At 42.4% G+C, this 17535-nt stretch overlaps 1 protein-coding gene across 4 annotated transcripts in view; it reads left to right on the top strand.

Moving 5' to 3' along the window:
- Positions 1-17535, top strand: part of FAM227A (family with sequence similarity 227 member A) — an 82136-nt gene that overhangs the window by 46568 nt on the left and 18033 nt on the right. For all 4 annotated transcript variants that reach the window (XM_059186984.1, XM_059186983.1, XM_059186986.1 and 1 more), the window contains 2 exons: positions 3494-3588; positions 15434-15591. In XM_059186984.1, the coding sequence (XP_059042967.1) occupies positions 3494-3588; positions 15434-15591 (253 nt within the window). The remainder of the gene's footprint in view (positions 1-3493; positions 3589-15433; positions 15592-17535) is intronic.

Below are 17535 nucleotides of genomic sequence, written 5' to 3'. Positions count from 1 at the left end.
AGTCTGTGAGGCAGGGTGGGGTCACCCTCTCTGTAAGGGGTGGCCTTGAAAGGTCAGTTTGACGGTTGGTTTGATTCTTGATGCTTGGCGCGAAATAAAGCTTTGCTTAACCTTAGCTTTGTATCAGTCTCGCTCCTTTGACCATGGACCCATTATTGGGGGACCCAATATTGGGGACCCAACAGTCTCAGGGTCCTGGGATCAAGTCCTGCATCGGGCTCTCTGCTCACACTCTCTCTGCCTGCCTCTCTGTCAAATAAATAAATAAAACTTAAAAAAAAAAAAAAACCCTCTTCATCAGTGTGGTTTGGTGAACTTCCAGGTTGCTGGGCTCATCAGCAGGCTGGGAATATGGTTACACTCTGAGGACGGCGTGGACCTTCCACCCCCATACCTTGCCCTATGTATCTCTTCCATCTTTCTGAGCTGCCCGTTTTCTAAAAGATTTTATTCATTATTTGAGATAGAGAGAGAGAGAGTGAGTGAACACACACAGGGGGAGTGGCAGAGGGCGAGGGAGAAGCAGACTGCCCGTGGAGCAGGGAGTTGGACATGAGGCTTGATCCCAGGACTCCGGAATTATGACCTGAGCCAAAGGCAGGTGTTTAACCAACTGAGCCACTACCCAGGCACCCCTCCAAGCTTCATTTTTTATAATAAGTCAGTGATAGTAAATACAGCACTTTCCTAATTCTGTGAGTCATCCTAGTGAATTATCAAACTTGAGAGTGGGTCACAGGAACCCCCAAATTTGTAATAGCCTGGATAGAACTATGGGTTACTGGGCATCCCATTTGAGACTGGTGCCAAAAGTGGAGATGGTTTTGTCAGACTGAGTTTTTTAACTTGTATGATCTGAGGCTAACTCAGATTTGGTAGATTTGGAACTAAACTGAATGGAGACCCAGTTTATATCAGAGAATTGGAGAAGTGTAGAACCACACATGTGGTATCAGAAAATCACACAAATTGGTAATTTATCTTTTAAAAAAATGTTTAAGTTAAAATTCAAATAATTAACATACAAGGAATTACTAGTTTCAGAGGTAGAGGGCAGTGATCCATCAGTCTTACATAATACCCCCTGCTCCTTACATCGTGTGCCGTCCTTCATGCCGACCACCCAGTTACCACATCCCCGCCCCCTTCCCTCCAGCAGCGCTCAGTTTGTTTCCTATATTAAGAGTCTCTTATGGTTTGTCTCCTTCCCTGATGACTTCTGGTTTTATTTTTTCCTCTCTTCCCCTATGATCCTGTTTTGTTTCGTCAATTCCACATATGAGTGAAATCACATGATAATTGTTCTTCTCTGATGGACTTATTTCCCTTAGCACAATACCTTCTAGTTCCATCCACATTGTTGCAAAGGCAAGATTTTATTATTTTTTTTTAATGGCTGAGTAGTATTTCATTATATATATATATCTCACATCTTCTTTATCCATTCATCTGTTGATGGACATCTGGGCTCTTTACATAGTTTGGCTATTGTGGACATTGCTGCTATAAACATTGGGGTGCAGGTATCCCTTTGGAGCACTACATTTGTATCTTTGGGGTAAATACCCAGTAGTGCAATTGCTGGGTCACAGCGTAGCTCTATTTCCAACTTTGAGGAACCTCCATACTGTTTTCCAGAGTGGCTGCACCAGCCTGCATTCCCATCAACAGTGTGAGAGGGTTCCCCTTTCTCTGCATCCTCTCCAACATCTGTTGTTTCCTGACTTGTTAATTTTAGCCATTCTGACTGATGTGAGGTGATATTTCATTGTGGCTTTGTTTTGTATTTCCCTGATGCCGAGTGATGTGGAGCGTTTTTTCATCTGTCTCTTGGCCACTTGGATGTCTTCTTTGGAGAAATGTCTGTTCATGTCTTCTGCCCATTTCTTGATTGGATTACTTGTTCTTTGGGTGTTGAGTTTGATAAATTCTTTGTATATATTGGATACTAGCCCTTCATCTGATAGGACATTTGCAATTATATTCTCCCATTCTGTCAGTTGTCTTTTGGTTTTGTCTACTATTTCTTTTGCTGTGCCAAAGATTTTGATTTTGATGAAGTCCCACCGGTTCATTTTTGCCTTTGTTTCCCTTGCCTTTGGAAATGTGTCTAGCAAGAAGTTGCTATGGGCAAGGTCACAGAGGTTGCTGCCTATGTTCTCTTCTAGGACTTTGATGGATTTGCTCTCTCACATTTAGGTCTTTCAACCATTTGAGTCTATTTTTGTGCATGCTGTAAGGAAATGGTCAACTTTCATTCTTCTGCATGTGGCTGTCCAATTTTCCCAACACCATGTGTTGGAAACTGTCTTTTTTCCATTGGATATTCTTTCCTGCTTTGTTGAAGACAAATTGGATTTCTGTTGATCTATCTTCAAGTTCATTGTCTCTTTCCTCTGTCACCTCAGTTCTGCTATTGATCCCACCCAGTGGATTTTTTTTTTCAATTGTTTTATTTTTCAGTTGTAAAATTTCTATTTGGTTCCCTGTCGTCGCTTTTTTTTTCCCCAACTGAGACTTACTATTTTTTTTTAATTTGTTTCAAAGTGTTCACCTTTACTACTTACAACTTTGTTATAATGACTGATTTATAGTCTTCATCTGATGGTTTCAACAGTGCCCCTTCACCTTTGTTTTTGAAGATAGTTTGCTGGGTACAGAAGTCTACCTCCGTGCTTTGATGATTTCATTCTATTGTATTCTGCCTTCCCTTGTTACTATTGAGAACTCTGCAGTCATTCTGATTGTTATCCCTTTATTAGATGATCTGTTGTTTCTCTCGGCCCATCTTTAAGAGAGTCTATTCACTTTTTTCCACTGAAGAGTCATAATTTTGTGCAAGAGTTGGCTCTTTTATCCTCAACACTTTTCATGATTCTGCTTAGCATTTAGTTATTTATTTGTTTATTTATTTTGTCTGTCTGTCTGTTTGTTTGTTTGTTTTTAGTAATGCTTCACCCAACATGGGGCTTGAATTCATGGCCCTGAGATCAAGAGTCGCACGGTCTACTGACTAAGCCAGCTAGGTATACCTCTGCATAGCACTTTTGAGGCCATCAAACCTCTCCTTCCTTATTCTGTGGCCACTTGTAGAGAATTCTGTGCACAGCCTTGAGTTGGTCTTACCCTTATTATTGCATGCTTTTTTTCCCCCTCACTCAACCATGAGTTCCTTGAAGATAGTCTACTTCCAGCACTGAGCACAGGCCTAACACATAGTAGATGCTCAGTAGATATTTACTGGATGGATTAATAGATGGATGGAAAGATAAGTAGAAGGACAAATATATGGCCACAGGTGTATATCTGGCTAAAATGCAAGTAAAACTGCATGAATTTACCTCAGCTGCTACTTCTAGCACCTCCCAATGATCTGAATACATGCAGGCATTTTCACAGTAATAGGAAGCTGAGGTCTGCCATATGTGCTTTCCCATCACAGCTGAAAAGCTCCAATGAAATGAGCCCTTTCCTGTTAACATTGTATTGACAGAGCATCCTGGTCAGACTCTGGTCTTGAGGAAAGCTTCAAAACTAGTCAAGAGGATATCAGAAGCAAGAGAACGTGAGAACATGCTTCCCAAGCAGGTGAGTACATGATTGGAAATTTAATAGTAGAGATGATTTAAGAGGAGCTAGGAGATCTGGTGAGAAAAGCCGGCTCTGTGAAGATGTCAGAGTAAGAACTGCTGGGGTATTTCTTCTTTTTTTTTTTTTTTTTTTAGTTTTTTTTTTTTTCCTTTTAAGATTTTATTTATTTATTTGAGAGCAAGAGAGAGAGCATGAGAGGAGAGAGGTCAGCAGGAGAAGCAGACTCCCTGCCAAGCAGGGAGCCCAATGTGGGACTCAGTCCCAGGACTCCAGGCTCATGACCCGAGTCAAAGGCAGTCGCCCAACCAACTGAGCCACCCAGATGCCCCTAGAACTGGGGTATTTCTGATTGTAGACTAAGGTGATACAGTCAGGAAGCTCCTAAGGGTGAGGTAGGTACTAGTTAGTTGAGTGAGCATTTCATCTGGATTTCTGCAGGGATTTAAGTTACCCGCTTGGAATTCAGGAGCCTTGGTTAATAAAAAGAGCACTGAGCCTCCGTTTCCTACTCAAGAAAATGGGGACAATAATTTCTAGGTCCTGGTGTTCTTATGAGGTTTACCTAAGGTAGTAATGATAATAAATAATGATCAGTTACTGTATATCAGATATTAAACTAAACCTATATTTGCAGTATATTTTATTTTCCTGTCTCAGTTCTCTGGGATAATTAGTCCTGCTCTTCTTTAGCTTATTAGTGAGGTAAGTGATGCTCAGAGTATTATCCAAATTCACAAAGCAAATAAGTGATAAAGCCAAGACTTGCAGGCAAGCCTGTCTGACTCTGAGCTTGAGCTTTTCATCTCTGAGCTTTACCACTAGCAAAGTCCCCAGAACTTGAAAGGCCCTGGGTTAATATGTGTTCTCTCCTCTTCTCCTTTCCACCCCTAACTCCCCCACAAACCTCTGCAGACGGTAGTTTACATCAATGGCACCTTCCAAGTTCTTGAACTTTCTTCATTTCTCCATAGTTTACCTCTGCCTCTTACTTAAGCAGGTTGTTTAGCTTTTCTGACCTTATTCTGTAAAATGAGGGAAATAGGGACGCATGGGTGGCTCAGTCAGTGAAGCATTGGTCTTTGGCTCAGGATCTGAGCTGCACATCAGGCTCCCAGCTCCTCTGGGAGTCTGCTTCTCCCTCCGCCCCTCCCCCCTGCTCTTCCATGCCAGACCCTATGCCCCCTACGCAGAGGCAAAGGCTATTTTCCCATATATCCTTGTAGAAATGGCTGACGGATGTCAAGGGATATAAACACTTTTTTAAATACACAAACTGTAATAGAAAATACATGATTTTGCACTTTGGTTTTTCAACCTAAGACAGTATAGCTAATGCTTACTGAGTACGTAGTGTATACCAAACATTTCTAAACCCATCATATATATTAACTCATTTAATCCTCCCATAAACCTATGAAAAAATTCATTTTAATGTACAGTTTAGTCGCTTTTTAATTTCTTCACAAGGTTGTACAATCATCACCACTATCTAATTCTAGAACATTTTTATTGCTCCCCCGAAAAAAACTGTATACTCATTAGCAGTCATTTCCTAGTCACCTCTCCTCAAAGCCTCTGCAACCACCAATCTACTTTTCTATCTGTAGAGATCTGCCTACTCTGGACATGTCATATAAGTGGAATCATACAATATGTGGTCCTCTGTGACGGATTCCTTTCACTCAGCATTATGTTTTCAAGGTTTGTCTGTTAATGGCATCTATCCGTACTTCATTTCTTTTTTTTGACTGAATAACATTCCATATATGAATAATCCACATTTTTTTAAAAAGATTTTATTTATTTATTTATTGACACAGAGAGAGACAGAGAGGGAACAGAAGGAGAGGGAGATAGAGAGAGAAACAGGCCTCCTGCCGAGCAGGGAGCCTGATGTGGGGCTCCATCCCAAGACCCAGGGATCATGATCTGAGCTGAAGGCAGATTCTTAATGACTGAGCCACCGAGGCACCCCCACATTTTGTTTATCCACTCACCAGTTGATGGACATTGGGGTCTTTTCTATCTTTTAGATCTTAGTGAACATTCACGTACAAGTTTATGGGTGCATGTAGGTTTTCTGTTCTCTTGGGTACATAGCCGGCAGTCGCATTGTTGGGCCATGGGGTAATTGTGTGTCTCACTTTTTGAGGAAATGCCAAACTTGTTCACACAGCAAATGCACCATTTTTTAAAAAAAGATTTTATTTATTAATTTGACAGAGATTATAAGCAGGTAGAGAGGCAGAGCAGAGAGGGAAAGGGGGAAGCAGGCTCCCCACTGAGCTGAGAGCCCAATGCGGGGCTCAATCCCAGGACCCTGAGATCATGACCTGAGCCAAAGGCAGTGGCTTAACCCACCTAGGCACCCCAGAAAATACATTATTTTACACTCTGACCATCAACGTGTGAGGGGTTTGTTTTCTCCATACCCTTGCCAATACTTCTTTTCCATTCGTTCATGACCATTATCCCAGTTGGCATCAAGATGTATTTCACTGTGGTTTGACTTCCACTTCCCTACTGGCTAGTGAGTGATACTGACCATCTTTTCATGTGTTTATTGGCAGTCGTATATCTTCCTTGGAGAAATGTTTATTCCAATCTATTGCCTTTTTTTTTTTTTAAGATTTTATTTGATAAAGAGAGACCTAATGAGAGAGGGAGCACAAACATGGGGAGTGGGAGAGGGAGAAGGAGATGCAGGCTCTTCGCTAAGCAGAGAGCCCAATGTGGGGCTCGATCCTGGGACCCCAGAGATCATGACCTGAGCTGAAGGCAGACGCCTAATGACTGAGCCACTCAGGCACCCCTTACGCATTTTTAGATGAAGTTGATTGAGCCAGAATTTTAACTTGAGCCGTCTGACTCCAGATCCTATGCTCTAAATCAGACTCTGTTCTGACTTCAGTGTATCTTGGGTAATGTTCCATATGAGAGCACCTGGAGATCCATTACACGCTGTTTTCATGTTTACACCTGTGTTCCATAGTTCATTAACCATTTCCTAGCAGTAGACATTGGGTGCTTCCAGTCTTTGCTCTTATAAATACTGCTACCTTGAACATCTTAGTGTTTAAGTGTTTCTTGGCTCACATGAACAAATACACGTGTAGGAAACATTCCTAGAAGTGGAATTGCTAAATCAAAGTACATCTTAATTTGCTCTCCAGTGAAGTTGTGCCAATTTATATTCCCACCAGCAGCATGCAAGAGATCTTCCATGTACCGTTTCCAGTGTCGTGCATTATCAAATTTTTTGTTGCTATTCTCAAGAGGGGGAAATGGTACTTTTTATTGTTTCAGTATTAATGCTTTAATTATGAGAGAAGTTGTCTTTTTTAAAAAAAGATTTTGTTTATTAATTAGAGAGAGAGAGAGAAAGCACGAGCGAGGAAGGTGGGGAAGGGATCCCGTGGGCCTCAATCCCAGGACCCTGAGATCGTGACCTGAACTAAAGGCAACATTAACCAACTGAGCTACCCTTCTACTTATAGACTTAGTATATATAAAGCCACCCTCTATTTATTTATATATAGTGGCTTTATATATACTATGTCTATGTCTATATACATATACATGTACTATATACATATACTAAGTATATGTATATAATAAGTATATATCTATATAGATATATACTTATATATACTATATATATAGATATAGATCTAAATCTATATATAGATATCTAGATCTAGAACTAGATATCTATAGATATATACTTATATATACTATATATATCTATATATATAGATATATACTAAGTGTATATATACTTTTATATATATATATAAAGCCACCCTCTATTTATTTCTATTTATTTATATATATACATATATATATATATATATATATATATATATATATATAAAGTCACCCTTTATTTATATGTATATATATATATATATACACACATATATATATGACTTTGGAAGTTATATTTCTGTGAAATGCCTGTGTCTTTTTAAAATTTTTTTTCCGAAGTAGAAATATTTCAACTTCTGAGGTTGAGTTTCTTAGTCTTCTGCTCATTATTCATTTGTAGAAGCTCAATTCTTAGTCATATGTTTGGCAAAAACGTTTACTATTTAATCGTTTTACTTTATGATATTTTTAATGAGAAAATTATAATTTTTTTTACAGTCACATTTATTGGTCTTCTCATTTATGGCTTCTCCATTTTGTGTCTTACAAAGAAAGGTATTTATCACTCTAAGAGTATACGAAATATTCTCCTGACTTTTTCTACAATATTTTTGTTATCACCTATTCACAATGCAGAAACTCTGCTCACATAACCAGATGTCACCAGGGGTCACTCTGCTCCTTTGAATTTAGTAAAAGACTGGCTCAAGCATTTGCTATATGATTTGTTTGAAGCCCAGTCCTCTCCCCACGTGTCTGTGAACTCTGGGGCCTTGTGTTTTTCCTGGCGCTGAGTCCCTCTTCTGCTCATACCATGTCGCCCAAAGATGGAGCTCACCTCTTCCCTTCAGTTTTGCAAAACTGCCCACACAGGCCTGCGTGTGTGTAGTGTGGATAGAAGGTATTACTGGGTTTAAAGATGTGGGAAGAAGGGGGACCCTCTCCCAGTGCTGCCGAGAACAGTCGTGTGAGTTACCCTTCTTACAGACCCTGCAGTCGCCCAGCTGGCTAGACCCCATCCCCAGCCTTCTCCACACTCCTTTCTTCTCTTTCTGGAATCTCCAACTCCCGCTCATTTCTGACTCAGAGCAGCATAGCCCTCCTCTGCCTTTGGCTCTAAGCTTCTCACCAAGTGGCTAATTGACATGTGTTCCTGAGCAAGAGCAGTCCCCTTGCTGTGGGAAACAAAGGCAAAAGAACAAAATTGAATTTCCTTACTGCCTACAGCCCAGTGACCAATCCTCGAGACAGGCGGAGTGACCTTCCCCTGGGAGCTCAGCTGCCTCAATATTGGCACTTTGCTAAGGGCAAAGGCAATCTTAGCCCAACCCCCAGGATGCTGTGAGTCTAACATATAAAAATTCCTTTGGAAATTTCCTTTATCTCTAACCCCAAGATAACATGTTGGCAATCATCCTCCAAGCATATGGCCCACTGATATACATTTGAAGGGTCTCAGGACTAGGGTTCCACTAGACAGTAATAAATGACCTTTTCCTGACAACAGCTCACCTCTCAAGGTCCTGGAAACCTTGCTTCCAAAATTCCTCACAGACCTACGCTATCCCTAACACCGCTCCAAACTTGAAAGCATATAATCCGCCACTCCTCATGACCCCAATGCCTCTCTTTCTGCCCACGCATCCTGTCATAAATAAAAGCACCTTTTTAATAAAGGTGTTTTAATAAAACCACCTTTTTGCACCAAAGATGTCTCAAGAATTCCTTCTTGGCCGTAGACTCCAGACCACAACATTCTCTACGTCACCCTCCGTGCATGGTAAATTCTGGTACCAGCTAACACGGTTTTTTTACATCCCAGTAACAAGAGGAATGGAAGGGGACATCGGTAACTGGAGAGAGACATTGGTATCAAAAAACCTGCAGACCAGTGAACAGTAGAGCCTTTGGCTTAGCACCAGGAGCAAGGAAAGGACTCTCATCTCCACCTCCCTTTGAAGTTGTTCTCAACCCAGACATCCAACGTCAGGACTCTCTCACCTCCCTTGACCTCAAAGGATTTTCCTTACTTTCTTGCAAGCTCCTCCATTTATTGAAAAGGACTTTAAGGGGCACCTGGGTGGTTCAGTGGGTTAAGCCTCTGCCTTTGGCTCAGGTCATGATCCCAGGGTCCTGGGATCGAGCCCCACATCGGGCTCTCTGCTCAGCAGGGAGCCTGCTTCCCCCTTTCTCTCTCTGCCTGCCTCTCTGCCACTTGTGATCTCTGTCAAATAAATAAATAAAATCTTAAAAAGAAAGAAAGAAAGAAAGAAAGAAAAGGACTTTAAGGGGCACGTGGGTGGCTCAGTTGGTTGGGTGCCTGTCTTCGGCTCAGGTCATGATCCTGGGGTCCTGGGTTGGAGCCCAGCATTGGGCTCCCTGCTCAGCAGGGAGTCCCCTTTTCCCTCTCCCTCTGCTTGCCACTCTGCCTGCTTGTGTTTGTGCATGTTCTCTCTCTCTCTCTGTCAAATAAGTAAGTGGAATCTTTAAACAAAAGAAAAGGATTTTTAAAATAGTTACTAGCATTTTTTATGTTATATCATGAGTTTAGAGCATCCCATTAAAATTTTAAATGTATATACCTATGACCTAGCAATTCCATTTCAGATATTCTACCCTGTAGAAATGTTCATATGTAGGGGCGCCAGGGTGGGTCAGGGGGTTAAGCCTCTACCTTCGGCTCAGGTCATGATCCCAGGGTCCTGGGATCGAGTCCCGCGTTGGGCTCTCTGCTTAGTTGGGAGCCTGCTTCCATCTCTCTCTCTGCCTGCTTGTGATCTCTCTCTGTCAAATAAATATATAAAATCTTTAAAAAAAAAAAAAAAGAACAAAAAAGAAATGTTTATCTGTGGCCATCCATTACATTAACCTGGACTGGGGGAAAAAGAAAAAAAAAACAACAATGAAGAAAACTTAAATTTCCATAGATAAAAAAGTAAATTGTGAAATATCCATAATATGGATGCTGCTGCTATTAAAAACAATGAGAAGGGGTTTTTGTTTGTTTGTTTGCTTGCTTTTGGGTGGTTTTTTTTTTTTTTAAAGGTACAAACAGGCACTCTTATTATAGCATGGGGACAGGACTCGTGGGCAGAAAGAGCTGCACGGAGATTGTGAAGAGTGACTCATTACATACTTTTTAAGTTTTGTGGGGGAGAGAGTAGAGATAACAGAAGTCTCTAAAGGGATTTCTGCCTGTTAAAGAAAACTCACAGGATCCTGGAGTTGTCAAGCGAAGGCTGCTTTTAGTCTCTCACAAAACTTGACATTGAGGCGGCTGTGAGTTTCTTGAGGACTGTCACGCTCTACTTGTCTCAGGTATTTTATCAGTGGGCTGCAAGCTATAAGGAAATATAATTTTTTTAAGGAAATTTAATTTTATCTGCATTTCTCTTGCCTTTATTCTCATCATTTTCCCTCCCTGAACAATCTTAAATCTTTAAGATTGCCAAGGGCGGCGGAAGGTCTTACCTTCTATAACTTCTTCCTGCTGAAGAGGGGCGTGGAGATGTCCCTACCTCTGGTCAACACTGGTCAGTTGGGGAATTTATTTAGAGAGGGATTTTGAAGGGCAGAGGGAGCCAAATCCAAGGTAGACAACATACATGCATCCAATGAGACAGATGTATAACTTCTGATAGGAAAGAAGTCAGTTGACAATGACTAAAGTTCATAAATCAAGAGAATATTACTGGTAGCATATTTAGTTACTGGTGAGTGGAAAATAAGTAACAAGACATTATGTAGAGTATGATTCCATTTTTATTTTTGAAATATATTTTTGGTATAAAATCAGTATGTGCAAACAAGAAGGCTTGGAAGGATACCCAGAAAAGTGTTCATAGTATTTATTCTTAGCACTGCAAGTGGGGATGAGGAAGACGTTTGTCTTTTACTTTTTATCTTTTTAAAAATATTATATGGGTTTTTCACAGTGAACATGAATTTATTTTGTTAAAAAGAAATAGAGGTTTTCATCCTCAGAGATATCTGAAAAATGATCTTCAAGTGTCAAAATAAAAAACTTCCAAAAGGGAAGCTCTGTTGGTGCAGAATGAGAAAGAGGACAGTTCGACTTCAGAACGTTTCACCGAACATGTATGCAGAGGGAAGCATCTGGCTTGAGTCTGTCCAGGAGTTATTGGATTGGAGAAGACAAGACATAGAGAAGATCAGGTGCTCTCCTCCAATATTTTAAGGACCATTCCGTAACACATGGTTCTGGAGGAAGATGGGTTGGAATTACAGAGAGTCAGATTTTTATCTAGGGTAACAAAGAACCTCCTAAGGGCCCAAGTGGTCATTTTAGACCAGCTTTACCCCCTGGCTCTCCAGCAGACCATCTGCTGGGTTTGTCCCAGCTCTGGCTCTCAAACCAACTCTTTCCTCTTGCCAGATGTCTGATGCCAGCCCTTCACTCTAGCTCCTACTCTGCTTTCTCCCTGCCCCTTGGATCTGATGTTACAGAACTTCTCATCTTGCACACTGGCCAGCCTTTGCCCAGTGCTGTGGCTAGGAGCCAGTCCTTTTCACTCCGATTCCCCGGTCCCTGTACCCAACGCCCATCCCCCTGACTCCCACCTGTGAGGAGAAGTCAGATGCTTAGCAACAAGGGAACTGGATGTTTCTGAAGGTAGTATGTCCCCCCATTTCAAAGTTAGGGAAGCAAAATGGACAATATCTATTGAGAATTTAAAAAAAAAATTATTTATTTACTTGTCAGACAGATATCACAAGTAGGCAGAGAGGCAGGCAGAGAGAGAGATAGGGAAGCAGGCTCCCCACTGAGCAGAGAGCCCCATGCAGGGCTCTATCCCAGGACCCTGGGATCATGACCTGAGCCGAAGGCAGAGGCTTTACCCCACTGAGCCACCCAGGCGCCCCACCTATTGAGAATATTATTGAAAGGAAGTATATTAGTTGGAATTCTTTGTAAATAACAAAATCTGGGGGTGCCTGGGTGGCTCACTGGGTTAAGTAAGCCTCTGCCTTTGGCTCAGGTCACGGTCTCAGGGTCCTGGGATTGAGCCCTGCATCAGGCTCTCTGCTCAGCGCAGAGCCTGCTTCCCCCTGTCTCTCTCTGCCTGCCTCTCTGCCTACTTGTGATCTCTGTCTGTCAAGTAAATAAATAAAATCGTTAAAAAAAAAAAAAGAAAAGAAAAGAAATTTGTCCTTGGCCAACTTGAGCAAAAATTGGAAGAACATTGAGTAGCTAGAAAGTCTGAAATTGAGTCCAGGTATCGGGAGAAGAATCGTGGCAGTTTCAACCCTTGAACCATCACTTCAAGGTGACATGTCTGGAATGGGTGAACCCCCATGTGTCGTCAATCTGTATTTTACCCCACTGAAGAGTCAAAGTCCCAGGAGCAGGAGTTTTGACTGACCAAGCTTATTCTATGTACCGTGGCTCGGGCTGGGTAGGTGAGAGGCAGGCTGCCTCTGAGGACCCCTCCAGTGCCCTTTTGGGGGAGCAGGACTTTTGACTTACAGTCCCTTCAAGCCCAAATGCAGTTGGGGGCAGGCAAACTCTCCTAAGCACAAGAATCAGGGCCTGTCAGGAAAGGAGGTTGGATTCTGGGCAGCCAAAAGAACAACTCTAGGATAAATTTAGAACTAAATTAGTAGATCCTGGAATTTTGGAATGTTCAAGACTTTGAAAAAAAAAATTTCTAACAAAATAATTTCATTAAAGGAAAATGACTGCTATCTACCATCACCATTGTTTCCCAGAAAGAAGGTCATTAATACAAAAAAGGAGAAAAGGTAATATCAGAATAAAAGAAAAGCCTTCAAGCACATAATCTTACTCTGTGTCAGATTCATTGTAATATTTTTTTCCCTTGTGGCCCTCATTTCACTGGAGACCAGTGAACACAGATCAGCAGTTTGGCGGTAGGGTTTTAGGAATCATTGGGCTAAGTGGTCTGTAGGTTCCTTACTAGCCTCAAGTTTCTGTGAACCCAGTGGGATCCTGCTGTTTCTCCACTGGGGGCAAGTTTGCCCCCCTAGGAGACTTGGCCACACCTGGAGACATTTCAGGTCATCACAGCTGGGTGGTGGTGGAGGAGATAGAGTCCTACTGGCATCTAGAGACCAGGGATGCCATCGAGCATCCTACTGTGCACACCACAGCTCCCGCCACAAAGAATGATCTGGCCCAACATGTCTAAGTGGTGAGGTTAAGAGACCATCTATAGATAGAAAAAAAAAAAATCTCATGAAGCAATTCAAATGGAAAGTACTAGAGAATAGTGCGCTCAGCTGTTACCACAGCCCTTATTCATGAGGCAGACTTTTAGTTAAATTTTATCAGTTTCTTTAACAACAAAAGGAGTACATACTCATTACTGACATTGTTGGAAAAAGGCAGAGGAATAATAAGCAAGGAAAACAAGCCACTCTTGGCCCCAGCCACTCTCTCTCCGGAGATACTTCCTCTCAACTGTAGCGCGTCCAAAACAGACATTTTGATTTTCCCACCCCACTCACCTGTTCCTTCCCAGTTCCTCTCACCGGAGCAACTGGCACCTACACCTTCAGACGCCTCCTTGACTTCTCCTCACACTCACGTCGAGTCCTGACAATTCTACTTTCGCAGCCGATTGCCAGTCCCACCCCTTGTCACCCCTCTCTGCAACTGCTCCGCTCAGTCCCAGCCCAACACCCCCCACCCCTGCAGAGACCTCTTGACCACTCCTCACAGCTGCCTTCACCCACGGCAAGGCTCTCTCTCCACACCAGTGAAAGGGAGCGGTAGAAAATGAATCTAATTCTGTGGAACCTTCCAGTGGCTTCCATGACAAAAAGATCCTCATTCCTTACCTCCTCGTAGCCCTCCCTGACCACCCCGTGGAAAAGATTCCTCTCCTCCCCAGGCTCCCTTCCCACAAACCTCCACCCTCCACCCCTTGCCCAGCTTGATTCTTCTTTTTTTTGTTTTTTTAAAGATTTTTATTTATTTGTTTGACAGACAGAGATCACAAGTAGGCAGAGAGACCGGCAGAGAGGGAGGAAGCAGGCTCCCTGCCTAGCGGAGAGCCTGATGCGGGACTTGATCCCAGGACCCTGAGATTATGACCTGAGCCGAAGGCAGAGGCTTAACCCACTGAGACACCCAAGTGCCCCCCCCCCAGCTTGATTCCTACCCCAAACATTACTTCTTCCATAATGTCATCCTATGCCTTTATTCGTGGAATTGTTTATTGTCTTCGTCTCAACTCTAATGCAAGCTCCACGAGGGCTGGAATTTGTCCTCTTCTCGGCTGAGTCTCTAGCACCTAGAACAGTGTTTATACATGTTCGTGACCCAATAAATATTTGCTGAATGAATCATTAACATTTTGGTAACTATGTTTTCCAGTCTTCTATCTTCCTTTTGAACTGATTTGTTTCACAGAAAACATATAATGCTATATTCCCAACTTTGCATCTCAATTTTTAAATTATTTTTTAGTTTATTTTGTGTTTTTAAAGATATTATTTATTTATTTATTTATTTATTTATTTATTTGAGAGAGTGAGCGGGAGACTGCAGGAATAGGGGGAGGACCAGAAGGAGAGACAGGCTGTCCGCAGATCACAGAATCCAACTCTGGGTTTGATCCCGGGCCCCTGAGATCATGACCTGAACCGAAGGCAGACCCCTAACTGAGCCACCCAGTGACCCCTCATCTCAATTTTTTAATCTACTATTAGATCTGAAGCTGTTTCTTAGGACCAACTCTTCATAAACATTTTAATGGCAACATAACTATTCCTTGGGATAGAAATATCATTATCTTCAGGGTGCCTGGGTGGCTCAGTGGGTTAAAGCCTCTGCTTTCGGCTCAGGTCATGATCCCAGGTCCTGGGATTGAGCCCCACATCGGGCTCTCTGCTCAGCAGGGAGCCTGCTTCCTCCCGCTCTCTCTGCCTACTTGTGATCTCTCTCTGTCAAATAAATAAAATCTTTAAAAAAAAAGAAATATTAATATCTTCTTGAACATTTGGGTTATTCTAATCTTTTGCTGTAGTCAGTATCTCTGCAGCAAGCATTCTAGTACTTAAATCTTTTTTCTTGAATTTGGGTAATTTCTTTAGGATAGCATCCTAAAATTGGAGTTACTGGATAAAGAACATTATTACCTTTATGTTTCTTAATCCATGCTGTAACAGTGACAATATATAATTTTTTTCCACCCTTTTTCCCAATCAGTCTCACCCAGCGTGCAAAAGCCCTGAGCTGACTTCAAACTTCTTCAACATTTACGGGAAGAGCCCTCTGATTGTGTACTTCCTCCACAACTACGCCCATCTGCCCCAGGGTGGTGAAGACGTGTTGATAGTCAGGAGGGAAAGAACCAGGAGCATCCCATATCCTTTCTGCCACAGGAGGGGCACATGTGCCTCCAGGCCCTGCTGCTTCCACCTCTGAGAAGCCAGGGTCTAGAAAGGCACCCGGCCCTTAGCTCAGTGCCTGGTACCCATCAAGGGTAGTCATTGATAGGAGCCGAAGGCTCAGAATGTTGAGCATTTTAGTTCCAAGCTGGCTTCTTAAACTGGCTGCATGGGATCCCAGGCAAGTCAGATTTCCCTGGGTGCAAAATCTCTTCCTGCTAACTAGGTATTCGAACATACTTTGCCATTCACTAATGACTCCCCTGTGCTCATTGACCCTAGAATCTGTATTGATCGCGATTTGGGGTCCAGATGTGTGTTTCTTGTAACATCCTCTTCATACACACACACACACACACACACACACACACGCAGGCACACACGCACGCATACACCCTCCTCTAGACCCATCAGCAAATCTCTGGCACAAACCAATTGGTATTGGTTACCAACTTAACCAACCAACTTAAAGATTCAGTAACCCAACTCAGATCTTAAGAAAACAGATGTGACCAGTTGGTGTCCTGAGACCTAGCATTTTCCTCTAGTGGGTCAGACATGGGATAAAGTCAGCCCAGACTCAAGCACCAAGTCAGCGGCTGACCTCACTGCTCTGTAGTATAGTACAGTAGGAGGAGCCTGGGTTGGGGATACACAGCCCCAGATTTGAGTCCAGCTCAGCAACGTACTGGCCTTAAGATCTTAGGTGCACTGCTTGACCTCTGAGCTCAATAGCTTTATCAAGTTCTTTGTAAAATAAGGATAATTAGGGGCACCTGGGTAGCTCGTTCAGTTAAAGCATTCAACTCTTGGTTTTGGCTTAGGTCATGATCTCAGGGTCATGGAATCGAGCCCTGCCTCGGGCTCTGTGCTCGGTGTGGAGCACACTGTCCCTTGCCCTCTGCGCCTCCTCCTGCTCTCTCTGTCTCAAATAAATAAATAAATAAAATCTTTTTTTTTTCTTTTAGATTTTATTTATTTATTCAACAGAGATCACAAGTAGGCAGAGAGGCAGGCAGAGAGAGAGAGATGAGGAAGCAGGCTCCCCACTGAGCAGAGCCCGATGCGGGGCTCGATTCCAGGACCCTGGGATCATGACCCAAGCCGAACGCAGAGGCTTTAACCCACTGAGCCACCCAGGTGCCCCAATAAATGAAATCTTAAAAAATAATTACAAGACAATTATAAAAAATAGAATTTATATAATTTATATTATATAATTCATAATAAATTATTAAAAATAAGTATAACTATACCAAAACAATAGTGTTACAATCAGGATTAAATGGCATATGGCTGGTTCTAAATAAACAATAATGATCATAATTATTATTAACATTATCGAAGGAGGAATTATTATCCTTATTTTATAGATCGGAAAATAGAGACAGAGAGGATGACTCATATTGGATGGAAATCCTAAACGCCTGAGATTCTGACCAGTGCAGAAGGGGTAGAGAGGTGGGGGAGGCCCAGAGGGCTTTCCAACATATACACATGATATTGGGAATGAGGTCTTGAGACTGAAAGTTGGAATCCCTTCCTCTTCATCACTGTGATCAGAGAGTAAGAATAGTATTTATTTGCCTATTTTTCTATTGAGGTACAGTTGACCCACAACATATTAGTTTCGGACGTAGAACCCAGTGTTACTACGAAGTGATTCCCATGATAAGTGGAGTCGCCCCTTGTCACCCTACGGAGTGAGAATTTTATTTATTTATTTTTAAAGATTTTATTTATTTATTTGACAGACAGGGATCACAAGTAGGCAGAGAGGCAGGCAGAGAGAGAGAGGGAAGCAGGCTCCCTGCTGAGCAGCGAGCCCGATGTGGGACTCGATCCCAGGACCCCAGGATCATGACCCAAGCTGAAGGCAAAGGCTTTAACCCACTGAGCCACCCAGGCGCCCCCAGAGTG

This window comes from Mustela lutreola, chromosome 8 (genome assembly GCF_030435805.1).
Source record: "Mustela lutreola isolate mMusLut2 chromosome 8, mMusLut2.pri, whole genome shotgun sequence".
Classification (NCBI taxonomy): domain Eukaryota; kingdom Metazoa; phylum Chordata; class Mammalia; order Carnivora; family Mustelidae; genus Mustela; species Mustela lutreola.
The sequence above is the reverse complement of the archived record's forward strand: the minus strand, read 5'-3'. Positions and strand labels throughout refer to the sequence as shown.